This window comes from Lissotriton vulgaris, chromosome 7 (genome assembly GCF_964263255.1).
Source record: "Lissotriton vulgaris chromosome 7, aLisVul1.2, whole genome shotgun sequence".
NCBI lineage: Eukaryota > Metazoa > Chordata > Amphibia > Caudata > Salamandridae > Lissotriton > Lissotriton vulgaris.
This window is the reverse complement of record NC_141695.1, coordinates 1,631,198,136-1,631,211,155: the sequence shown is the minus strand read 5'-3', so window position 1 is coordinate 1,631,211,155 and position 13,020 is coordinate 1,631,198,136. Positions and strand designations below refer to the sequence as shown.

The 13,020-nt window shown below is 43.9% G+C and overlaps 1 protein-coding gene across 2 annotated transcripts in view; it reads left to right on the top strand.

Moving 5' to 3' along the window:
* ELMO2 (engulfment and cell motility 2) overlaps positions 1-12,086 on the top strand; it is a 290,477-nt gene extending 278,391 nt beyond the window's left edge. For both annotated transcript variants that reach the window (XM_086932590.1, XM_086932589.1), the window contains 2 exons: positions 269-346; positions 8,528-12,086. In XM_086932590.1, coding sequence (XP_086788716.1) covers positions 269-346; positions 8,528-8,728 — 279 coding nt within the window. In that variant the 3' untranslated portion in view covers positions 8,729-12,086. The remainder of the gene's footprint in view (positions 1-268; positions 347-8,527) is intronic.
* Positions 12,087-13,020: the final 934 nt, after the last annotated feature.

The following is a 13,020-nucleotide window of genomic DNA, read 5'->3' as shown; positions in this document are numbered from 1 at the left end:
TGAGTGTTCTCTTAGCTGGAGCACCTCTTGTAGTTGTAGCTCACCTGATGAGCTCACCTTTATTACAACACTCCTCTATACTGTTTGAGCAGGCTTGATTCCTATTTCCTGTGGTGTTGTTGAGTGACATCTACCTGTGCATGAAGTAGTAAACATTCTCTACCTTTTGTATGAACATAGTCTTGCGGTTGTAGGACGGTCACAGAGTGTTGTTTTTCTTCCTCATATTCAGAGACACCTGTGCTAATTCCATATTTTCCCCACATAGGAAGTTTTGGAATTGGCATTTTCAATTCTGTACGACCCAGATGAAACTCTGAACTTTATTGCACCAAACAAGTATGAGGTAAGCAAGACACATCCCTCAAGATCGGGCTGGGGGTTGCACAAGATGTGGAATTTAAGGCGAGTGAGAAGAGTTTTGGGAAAGATAGAAAGCAAGACTAGACACTGGGTAAAAGAGGATTTTTAAAAAGTTGTGGGTGGAAGTAAGTTTGGGTAATGCACAAGCAGGGGATGAGCTTGAGAGCGTGGAGAACACTATCGTCTCTGGGGCAAAAGGCAGGCGGTAGCTGATGTAACAGTGAAACGACTCTGGGGTATGAGATTACAGGGTGGTGAGGAATTAAGAAAAAGTGCAAACATCTTTTGACTGAGTGGTGCACACCCAGATGCTGTTGTTCATAGAAATGTAAGGATGTCATCACATTTGCTTCCACTTTATCAAGCTCCATTTTAATCACACAAAAATTTCTCAAATGAGCACAATGTCCACCCATCAGAAGACCATCTGCAACTCAGAAAATGCAGCTTTCATTTGAACTGATTTGCACCGGACTCCACATGCACCATTGCTATCTTTCCCTAAAATTGGCATCTAATTTTGCAGCTGCTTCTGTCATTCATCAGCAGTATGTGCAGTCAATTTAGCAAGCACCACTGGAATCCAACCGCACTATGTATGGTTAACTGAGTAATATCCGCTGTCTTCCAGTGATGGTATCTGCACCTAACTCAGTGAGCACTTCTGTTATCCAGTAAGCAACACTGTCTTCTAACCATAATAACTGCACCTAATGCAGCAAGCACCTCTTTAATCGAACCCCCTGCATGTGCACCTGACTCAGCAAACATCACTGCCATCACATCCACAATATGGGCATCTAACACACTACAAGATCTCATGACTCGCTGAGTTAGGAGTCCAGCCCCTCATTTAACTTGAACAGGTAGGGTAACATATAATGTTCATGGCATGTGTAGCTTTAAATGCACAAGCTGTGCTTAGTTCTGCCATCTAGTGATGGACTCAGAAGTGTGCAAGGCGTTTTTCTTTGGAGAAGTCTTTCGAGTCATGACCTACAGTGACTCCACCTATTGCTGGTACTGCGCATGGGTATCGGCTCTATTGTTAGATAGTTTTTTCTCTGCCATCAGGTTCATGCATTCCCCTTCGAGCTAGTTTGATGCAACGTGGTGTTCTCGCCCGGCCCTCTTGGGTTATTCTTACTTGTCGGAGGAATTAATAGTATATCTCAGCGTCGGTTCCAAGCGTTGCGTTGCCTTTTACGTCGGTTCTGCGGTAGTAGAACTGTGACACCCCGTATGGAGCTAGGCTCCTCTGGGCTCAATCGATTCTTTGGCACCAGAGAATGAACCTTTGATGGAAAGACCTACATTCCGATATTGCCTGAAGTGTCGAGCAAAGTACCGCAGTGTGTGACCTCTGTCTGTCTGTGGACCACCAGGAGGCCTCCTATCCGGCAGGCCGACCCTTCTGGAACAAGAACAAGAAAACCCTCAAGTACTGTAGGGATTGTCAATCACCTCAGATTTGATGGTGCACAAATGAGCTGATGATACTTCAAACCTGATGAGAGAACAGGACACCGAGAGCGAGCTGCATCCAGAAGCCTCCGGCGCAGAGGCTGAAGTGTTGCCAATGCAGAAAAGCTCTGGCTTAGATATCGAAGCAGACGAGCCTCCCCACCACCTATCTACAAAACTGGATACAGTGAGTTCCAATATACTACCTCCCACTCTGACACCACTAGGAAACCAAGCATCACCTATGAGGGGGTCGAGCATCAAACCAGTTATAAGGCCTCCGATCCACCACTGCCACAAGGCCATGGTCACCACTGAACTGCTGAGTCGGACCTGAAAAATGGCCATCTCGTGGCTTTGAAGTCTACCTCCAAGCCACGACCTTCGACTTTGAGCGGCTCTGTGGCTCCGGCCTTGATTAAACTTGTGAAGCTGGCCTCTGAGTCTAAACCTTAAAAGCTGAAATCAGGCTCTGGGCAGGCAGGCCATTGGACACCCTTCATTCTGTGAAAACTGTCTTCCAGATCAGCATACTCTACTTCCTGACACTGGATGAATTCTAGCCAAGCCTGCTTTTCGGGCAATGGACCCTATTCCTCCAAAGAGGAAACTGACTTTTGAAGAGGCCCTGAATCCACCCTTGGAGCTGGCACCCAAAAAACTACAATGCCATGACGGACAATTCTCAACTACCTCCTTTGCCATTCTTACCTCCACCTCCTCGCCCTGTGTCCCCCTACACTTTTGCCTCCTTCTCCAACACCTCCACGCACATTCTCCCCACTACTAGCAGTGTACCTTTCCCCTCCTTCAGGGTTTGGAAGTAATAGTCCATGGTCTCCCTATGACCCACAACCCCACGCTGACCTGCAAGGGACAGCTACATTCCACAAGATGGAGATGCACAAACAACCTGAGGAGGATGACTTCCTGACTTCCTCATGGAGACACTCTCCACCTCCCAGAGGTCCATGCAATACTTGCCAGTGCATAAGGGGATGCTCAAACCAGGCTCTGTCATCTTTAAAGAGCCAGTCAAGGCATGAGTCATCTTGCCTAGGGGTCGACAAGAAGTATAAAGTTTCTCCTTCAACCTTTGATGCCCCTCTTCGTACTTCCGGATCAAACTGGATTTATACCCGAAAGATCCACCTCCCACAATTTGCGTACTAATTTTTCCATGTTCCACATACTCAATCCTACCTTGCCTGCGGCTGCTATCATGCTGGATGCGGCTAAAGCATTTGATTCTATAGAGTGGGGGTACATGTTTCACATTCTACGCAAGATGGGTTCCCTGGGGTCATTCTACAATGGAGTAAGATCTTATACACAGATACGACAGTCAGGTTGCGCGTGGGTGGCCACACCTCCACACCACTCCAGATACAGCATGGCACCAGGAAGGGATGTCCCTTATCCCCTCTCCTATTTGCCCTAGTGCTCGAACTGCTCGCATGCAAGATTCGGCAAAGACACAGAACATCTGCCCTCAATTTTTGGCACCGACCAGTAGGCATCTCAATGTATGCGGATGACATGGTCCTGTTTATCAGAGAGCCTCAACAACACCTGTCCCCTGTTCTTCGTAAATACATAAAATTTGGTCTATTTTCTGGTCTCACGATCAATTGAGAAAAATCATTCCTCATACCACTAACCACGATCACACCCCAGCCTTCCCTGGACTTCCCCCTAGAATGGACAACGGATCCAGTTAAATACTTGGGGGTCTGGGTACATCATGATCCCCAAGTAGTAATCGGGGAGAACTATGGTCGAGCACACGACAAAGATGAATGTACTTCCTCGCTTTTTATATCTCTTTAGCAATATACCAATTAAACTAACTCTGCATTTTTTTAAAACTGTGAGGACTCTACTGCTAAGGTTGATCTGGGGTACAGGACAGCCAAGAATTAGCTGGCATAGGCTGGCACTACCGTACGATAAAGGCGATTTCACAGCGCCATATTTTTATGTGTATTATCTCTGTGCTCAGGCGCAACACGCATATTATTGGTTCAGACCACCCGCCTTTACACCACATGTGGCGGTGGAGGACAGAGATGCCTATCCGACCCCACTTGGCAGCGTACTGACACATGTGAATAGACACACGCCGAAAACAGAAATGAACACGCTAGATACGACCGTGGCTGCATGGCCGTGCACACAAATTGCCGCTGTATGCACTGGCGCTTCCCCTTGGCCCAACTTGCCACACTATCGGTCACTCAGGAGGCAGGATCTCTCAAATAAGCTGGCATTCCTCAGATGGGTGACTTTTACCCTAATGGGCAGTATGTTGAAAACAGCAACCTGGAATACATACAAAATCCTACCTCCATATTTCTGTATACCCGCTACCACCTTAAACAGGCCATACGTGACCACTACCTTAACTTTCCTACGGAGCCCTCGTCCCTCCAGTCTTTGCAGCTGCTTCTGGTGCTACCCACAAAGAAAAAATTAATTACTAGATTATACAGGGCGGTTCAGGAGGAGACGGGTAGAAGGCCTGACAAAAGTCTAAATAAATGGAATAAAATCTTAGACCCACAGGTAACTGGGGATGACTGGGAGCGAATATGCCAACTGACAGGCCGTCTTACACCCAATGAGAACTTAAGCATCATCCATTTTAAATTCCTACACCAAATATACCACACCCCTTCCAAGTTACATAGAATAGGCCTCAGGGAATCGGACCGATGCAAACGGTGTAGGCAACTGCATGCAGACTTTCTCCATCTAGCCTGGAACTGTAGCCCCTTATTAAAGTACTGGGAGGGAGTGCTAAACCATCTACACACCATGACTGGCGCGCTGCTGCCATGCACACCTCTTTTATGCTTACTACATCATGTTCCACATCTTAAAGGTACCATGGGCAGATTTGTCAGGGTTGCCCTTCTGCTAGCGAAGTGCTGCATCCTATTCATGTGGGACAGTGCACTTGACCCAAAACTGGAGGGGTGGATGAAAGATATGGTATGTTGTAAAGAAAATCTGGCAACGTACGCTGAAAAACTGCCTGTAACGTCTAGGCTGAAGAACATTTCGGGCCCACTTGAACAAAATCTTGCTAGTCAACCACCTGAAAGTGATGATGACCACTCTTTCATAGCTAAGTGAAGGGTTGTAGTGTTGTATGGTCGCCCTCACTGTGCTATAGCTGGGATGTTTATGTGTTAGGAGTATAACATGCTCTGATCACTTTGGATGTACGTGCTTCTGTATTATTGACGTCTCTTATTCGCTACAAGCGCACTGCCGCTGTTGGCAGTGAATGTATGTTCTGCTGTAATTCAATAAAAATCATTTTTTTAAAAAGTATAAAGTTTCTCCTTCCGACCCTGCCTACATCGGGGGTCATTTGTTTTGCACACGGATCGGTAATGGGCACAGGGGATACCTTCCTCCCCCCCTTCCTTTCCTGACCGAGAGAGTAAAAAAATAGATGCGGCTGCGAAACACATTGTGTCCCAATCTGCCGCACATAGGCGTATCACCAGTTCTATGGCTTACTCTGCCAGTACTGTCACACCCACTGGGACGAGATGGAGGAGATTCTGCAACACCTCTCAGTCCAATATTAGTTGAGGAGCCAGGAATTAGTAGGTGAGGGGAAGGTGATATCCAACACAAACATTTGATGCACCCTAAAGGCAGCAGATACCTCTGCTAGTTGGGTAAATACCAGTATCCTCCTCTACAAATATGCCTGGCTGCATGTTTCTGGTTTTAAGCCAGAGATACAGCAGCATTTGGTCAACTTGCCCTTCGACAGCGAGCATCTGTTCGGCCTGTAAGTTGACCAGATGCTGCAAAAAGGATACGGAAATGGCTAAAGCCATTGGTGCCCTAAAGACCCCATCTGTCTGTGGGACTTTTTGCTGCACACAATATCGTGGTGGGACTCAAACCACCTCCCCAAGGCATCCACTTCCCTAGGCAACAGCAGCAGCAAACACCCTCTCGGGGTTACTACAGGGAAAGATGTCAAAATAATTCAAACATAGACATGACAGTGCGGACCTCTAACCTAAATCGCACCTAACCTGTTATCTCCAAAATCTCAGAGTACAGTATATCTAAAATGTGCACTCAATTTTAGCACCTGCTGTGAAAGTGCAGCCCGACACAGGGCTATACAAATTCAAATGCAACAAAAGGTGCACCATACAACTATTCAATAGTTTCCCTATTTAGTAGACAAATAGTCTGATGTGATTTCCAAAGTGCATACAAATCTTACTTAATTCTGTATATTTTTCGAAAGTTCGTGTATAAGAAGTCCGTGCAACAGATAACAGCCAACTCGTTTCATCCAGACCACTGGACTTCTTCAGGGCTGTAAAAACAACCTATATAAACAAACATGAATACATACATACAAAGATATATCCAACAATTGCATATACAACATAGTATCATATATACAGATACACTATCAATGTGTTTGATAAGCCAAAAAACAGGGCTATGTTATGAGTGCCATGTTTCATAAATTGGCATATCCAAGCAGTCAAGGAGACACAGAATACAACATGAGTCATACAAGACACATTTGAATACCTATATACATATATAGAATACATAAAACAGCATACAATTACACCAAGACACACCACATGGGACACATACGAGTAAACCAACTTCGCGTTTAGCTGAGACCTCTTTGACCCCGTGATGTAAACTCTGATACAGATTGGTTTACCGGTAATTGTCCTGTGTTTTAAACTCCAGGCTCAAACTTGTAGTATGTTACATTATGGACAGAACTTCAATTGTGTAGCGTAAGAGGCAAGGAAACACAGAGGTTTAGCAATGTATCCCGGGGCTAAAAAATACAATAGACAATGTATAATGTCGGCATGAATGCCTGCCACCTGGTAAGCGCTGTAATTCTCCAAGAAACTACATGTCCTATAATACCTCTCTGCTGTTCTAAGAATGTCTCGGAGTCCGTGGGCAAACAGCCCGAATACAAGTCAGAACCATAGGCTCACTGCGCTGGTAACCATAAGCACTAATACTTCTGAAGAAAAACGGTAAAAAATATATATATATAGGTTCGTTCATAATTCTTCAATTGGAATAAAGAAAAAGTACGTGTAGCCATCTGCCTGCACATAAGTCTGGACTGAAAAAGCCAATTGACTTAATTCAGTTAAAACAAGCAGTATACGAATACCAAAGACATCCCAACCCCAAACAGTTTAATCTTGCGATTTGACACCTGAAGTCTTAAGAGTTTGGGTACCTCAGTTTCCCATCAGAATGCCTGACCATCCTTAAAGAGAGGTGCAGGCCACAACCGGAGCTTGCTACGCAGCCAAATTGAAGAGTTTTGAATATTACTGTCTTCAAGGCATATTGACCCTCTCCAGGCAGCCGTACAAGATAGTGTCTGTTATCTGCTCCACTTGCAGAGGTCAGGCCTTGCTTACACTTCCATCAGACTTCATTTGGTGAGTGTCGCGACTTACCTTTAAAAGAGAGAACACACCTCCCTTTTCCGGTGCCTATTACAGTGGAACATAATAGGATTATCCCTCCTAGGGTGCCACCTGCCCTGTTGAGTCACTTAATTCTTGCACCTTGCAGTCCCGTTCCTAGAAGGTAACTTTCCTTGTAGCTATCACTTCCCTCAGACGTGTCCGTGAGCTCCAGGATTATACTCTGTAAGAACCTTTTTTCCAAGTTCACTACATAGAGTATTCCTCAGGACAAATCATAAATCATTCCTAAGGTGGTTTCTAGCTTTCACCTTAATCAAACTATAGCACTCTGTTTTCTTCCTTGATCCAGATTCAATGGCAGAAATAATCTGGATCAAAAGATGTCAAGAGAGCAGTTATGTATTACATTGACAGGAATAAACCACTCCATAAGTTACAACAGCTCTTTGTCTCTTCTCCAAACTACACAAGGGCCTCGATCTCTCTAAAGCAGGTAAAGCACGCTGACTGATCACATTCATATAGACCTGTTATGCCACAAGACCTCTGCCTGTCCCTTCTAAACCTCATTCAACCCATAAAAAGGAGCTTCTATGGCTTTATTAGCTAATATTCCTGTAGATGACATCTGCAAAGCAGCAACCTGGTAGACTTCTTTATGAAAAATAACAACTTGCACACGTCTGAGCCCAACACTATATGGCAGGAGTATGCTCAGCATGTGAATTTACAGCACTGCCGCGACTAACAGAGGCTTAAAGGGTAAGTAACCTTTTTCTTTCTTACTCACTGAGCCAGTGGTCCTGTCCGGTGATTGCTAAGTTCCTCTTGTTATCACCATTTATAATGCAATATCTTGAGGAACCACAAATCCTGTTCCCAAATTGGCAAGCACCATCATTAGACAAAATATCCTGCTATAGACAGTGTGTCCCAGTTGTTCAGTTCTCTGAACCCTACTCCACTCCTTAGAACTTCTCTTCACCCATTCATTAGTTCAGCTCCTAACTGAGGCCTATCTGTTTTCATAGGAGTATCCTCAACTCTTAGCTCAGTGAACACCACAACTGTCTGCCGCAATAGGCATGCTCTTACGTTGTGATCACTGGCTTTATTTATTTTACTTCGCTATATTGCCATTGTCTTTGGAGCAACTGCATACACCTGCTCTCTTCTCCACTGGTTCTCTGTTGCCTTGCACATTCAATAATTTCTCTTGTTGTCTTCCACAGTACTGCATTTGGATTGATGGATTGAATGCCCTGCTGGGGAAGGACATGTCCAGCGAGCTAACCAAGACTGACATGGACACGCTGCTTAGCATGGAGATGAAGCTACGTCTTTTGGACCTTGAAAACATCCAGATCCCAGAGGCCCCACCACCTATTCCCAAGGAGCCGAGCAGCTATGACTTTGTATATCACTATGGCTGAGTGGTGGATTTCTTCATCCTGCAGAGAGACCTATCCCAGCATCCAAGTGGGGACTTCACGCTGGGGAGAGGTGAGAGAGGGGCTGTGCCTGTCCCGAGATCACTAAAAATTGCTGTTTACTCCGACAACATGAGATTACAAGACACAGATGAGCCAGTGAACCATCTTGGGTCTCCGCTGACAGAAATTGTCTGTTTCTGGAAGTTGTCTCCATTGCTCAAGAAAGGCATCTCACCTATCTGAAAGAGGCAGCACCAGAACAACTCCCTAATTAATGACCATCAAGCAGCACTCGACAGCTGACATGATATGCCTATGAGGACTGATGCCAAACTGTTTCCCAGCCTGGCCATTTCTTCAATCTGGAAGTAAATGTCAAATCATGCAGACAGAACGGATCCGCCTATCTATGTTACTGGCTAAGTGAGGGTTAGATATAACAACATTAAAGACAGTATGAAGAAGAGACCTGACGTCACAGGCCTTATGAAACTAGATTCTGGAGCTCCTGTTCCACTATCCATACCTGATTTGCTTGGGTTGGCCGTGAGATGTCATGATTGTGCACCCTTGACTACTTTGGTTCCATCTGGCTACATAAGCACTACCTTTCAGGCCAGATGGTAGAAGCAGGCACTCTGGCTTCTCAATGGATTCTACTTTTGGATTCTCCCATCCACCATCTCTAATTCGGTGGATGAATCCTCCAATCATGTTTGATTTTTGATCAGTGTAAGTCTTGCGCTTTTTAGCTGCTCCAGTTGTCACAGGGATAGGCTTTTTTTAATTTTTAAAGTACTTTGAACCAGTTGACGCTAGTGTTTAAAACTTCTTTGTTTTTTCAATACTTGCGAAAACGGATATTGACTAGAATTAGCCATAAAGCCATTCAAGCATGTGGCATACATCCATTTGATGCAGAACCAATTAGTTAAGATCATGAACTAAGCTTTTGTGTTCCTATTTTCGCCATGGACAAGAAGAGGCCTTTTTTATTTCCAGTGTTCTGTTGCCTTCTGAATACTCACTTACCCTCCACCCCCTGTAATTATTTCTCCAGTGAGGATACGCTAGCCATTCAGCTTGGCTGTACTTTGCCTTGTTTCTCCTTGGCAGTACTTTGCCTTGTGTTTTGAAATGTTAAAGCCCTACTTTCACTCGAAATGTTTGAGGCGGGGTCCTGCCTGTTTTCCTTTCCCCCTGACCCCACCTTTATGGCCTCTAGCCTGGTTTCTTTAACACCGTTTTTGTTTACCATATAAGGCTCTCGTCTCTCACTTCCTCTGTTGGTGATCCCATGATTTTCTTTGTTTATAAATTGCCTACACATTATCATAATTGCTATTTAGCCAATTCAATGCAGGTTAAACTCTACTTTCTCACTCTAAGGTTTTTTAACCTGGCTGCCTTTTGGTATGAGTCTGTCACTTGTTGTTCACAACCATAGAGCCATAGAACTATGTGAACCTAGGAAAATGTTCTCTTTTAAAATAGGTCCTGGTAAAGGAAGATATTTTCTACCTATTGTGTTTATGACTCCTTTAGTTGGATTTTGTGCTTTCTTTCACCATTCGATCATTCATACTGGTGGGAGGACTTAGAATCTTGATTTCACTCATGCAGATCAACTGTAAGATTTATAAAGGTTGTGTGGGGTCTGAGGATGTGTTCCTCTAACATCTGCTAATCCATTGTGGTATATTATCTGATGGTAAGCAAGTATATATGGGCAAGATGAAGCAGACTTTTACTATGATATGGTACGGATGAGCAAGCTTTCGTATGGGATCCACTGCGGTACTTGGGTGGCCATCGTTCTGTTGTTCTAAAATTATGTCTTTCGGTGCGCCAAGTAAAGGTGGCTATACCTGCTCAGATGGTAAATCAAAAGCAGAATTGGTGTTGGGGCAATTCATGACTGTGCTGTTGTGCAAGCTAAGCAGGCATAGTTGTGTAGTATGGTAAAACTTTGTTGAAAAATCCGTTCTGCACTACAGGCTTGGCTTATCTGGTTTGGGGATTGTAGACTAATAGTTGTCTGTGTAGCAGATCTCAACGCTGCTGTTCTGTTCCATCATGATTTGCACAATGACACAATTGGTGAGCTGGGCTCGGGTGGAAATCTTTCCTTTCAGCTGCTCTTCAGTGAAAGCTTAGTTTCTTCAGGGAAAGACTATCCTTGTATGTGTGCATTATAATACAGATGAAATTAGCATTTGTATCAGGGCACAGTGATATACGGTGCTGCAGACAATATTTGTGTGTTTCTCAAGTTCAAAGTTGTAGGAATGTGCTTGATTTTATTAAAATACTACAGTGAAACGATGCCTCTAAAGTGCAGGCTGGTGAGTAGCAAGAGGGAAAAATGCTCTCAAGGTTCCTATGTATTGCCTGATACAGACAGCATGCAAGTATTGCCCGGGTGAAAGCACCCATAGAAAGAGAAAGTTAAAAAAGACTGATGTAGTACCATTTCTAGTGCAGACCATTTACACCATAATATGGAAGAAAAAAAAACTTTATTGGAATTGCTAGCCTTTTTTTACAGATGATCAATAGAAGTGTCTAGTTGCAAATCAAAGGCGGTTGATCCATGGTGATCTTATAGTGGCAAAGAAGAGCTAAGGGTTATACAGTTGAAGGGGTTTCTGGTAACTTCATAATTGGGCTAAGAAGTTCATGGTCAAAGAATAATCAGTCCCAGCATAAGCTGAGAAGTACCTAGAGCAAATCAGAAATCAAACCCAGGTGCATCCAATCCTGGGCATTTTTATAGTTATCAAAGAACAAGGGAAGAGCTGTGGATTCTTCAGAAGCCAGACTGTGGCATGGAATTGAGAACTGGATAGCAGTTAATATAGAGCCAAACATGCTTTTCAGCAAAAAGTGCATCAGAAAAAGAGAAATGTAGGGATCTGGCAAAAGTTGAGATCCAGACGTCCAGCAGTCTAAAGAGACCTGGATGAATTTATTTGCACCTCTATTGAACTTTACATAGTAGCTGAGATACGGAATTAAAGCTTCTGTTGCATCAACAACTCAGGCCACTAGGAATCCTCCCTGGTGTGGATGTTCAAGCTGATCTTCTATTTCATCTTAGTTTGGGATGCAAGTAAAGTGAAGGTTAGAGGAAGCAGGGAATCCAAGTTCTGGTTTGGTAGAATACATGTGGAATGTGCACAAGTGTACAGCAAGTATCTCTCATGCAGGGTTGTATGGCTTAATCACGCATGACTTACAACACGTCCATTACCTCACATATGCCTTTACCATGCATAATATATAAGCTTATATATATCACAACCCACAACCCCAAAACCCATCCCCACCCTGAACCCTAAAAAATGCCCTCGCCACTCAAAAAACCCATATCCATCGTGAACCCTAAAAATACCCTTGCCACACACAAACCTTACCTAACCTAAACCTTAAACATATATATATATATATATATATATATATATATATATATATATATATATATATATATATATACACACACACACACTTACCTGCAAAATACATTTTCGCTGTAAACATTTGCGTGGTAAATACGCATACATTGTAATGGATGTGTGGTAATTGTATTGCGTGGTTCCAGCAGCGTGGAAATGCTGTTTCTTCTTGCACAGCTGTTGCCACAGCGCCAACCATGTTTGGAAGGACGGAAATGTCCCCTAATGCCATATGTGTAGAAGAAACACTTGCCTCAGTCATTAAGCATTGGCCCCAGTCATTAAGCATTTTGACACCAGTGTAGCAACATTTATATTGACAGATGGTAATATGGATGAGGCTGTGCGTTGGTAAATAGGTAAGGCTAACTTAATAGTTTTATCATTTACTATTGCTCTGTAGTCAGGTAGATGTTAATCTGTTTCTGTAGTAGGGGATCTCTGTGTATAGTCATAATCTGTGAATAGTCCCGCCCATGTGCGGGGACCCCAGAGCAATCGAGTTTCACCACACGTATAGAAACTCCCCTTTACAAAAATCCTTTGCATAATCGAGAGGAAGGGTTGGACAGACAAGCCTCATAGGCTGCCATTATGTGTCTGGAAAAGGGATACCGTGCCTTTAAGGAACCCTCCGGAGACCCTCAGTATCCCATGATGCACAGCCAAAGGCAAGTTACTTTCAGTTCTTTTTTCCGGCTCCTGCTAGCAGGACCCTGGAGCATTGAGCTCTACCTTTTTGGGTATATCTTCAATTTTTGGATATTTTCTGGAGAGAATTGTGTTTCACTCGACGTCTGGGGTCTTCTTCTTCCAGTTGCTGTCTTTTTTGACCAG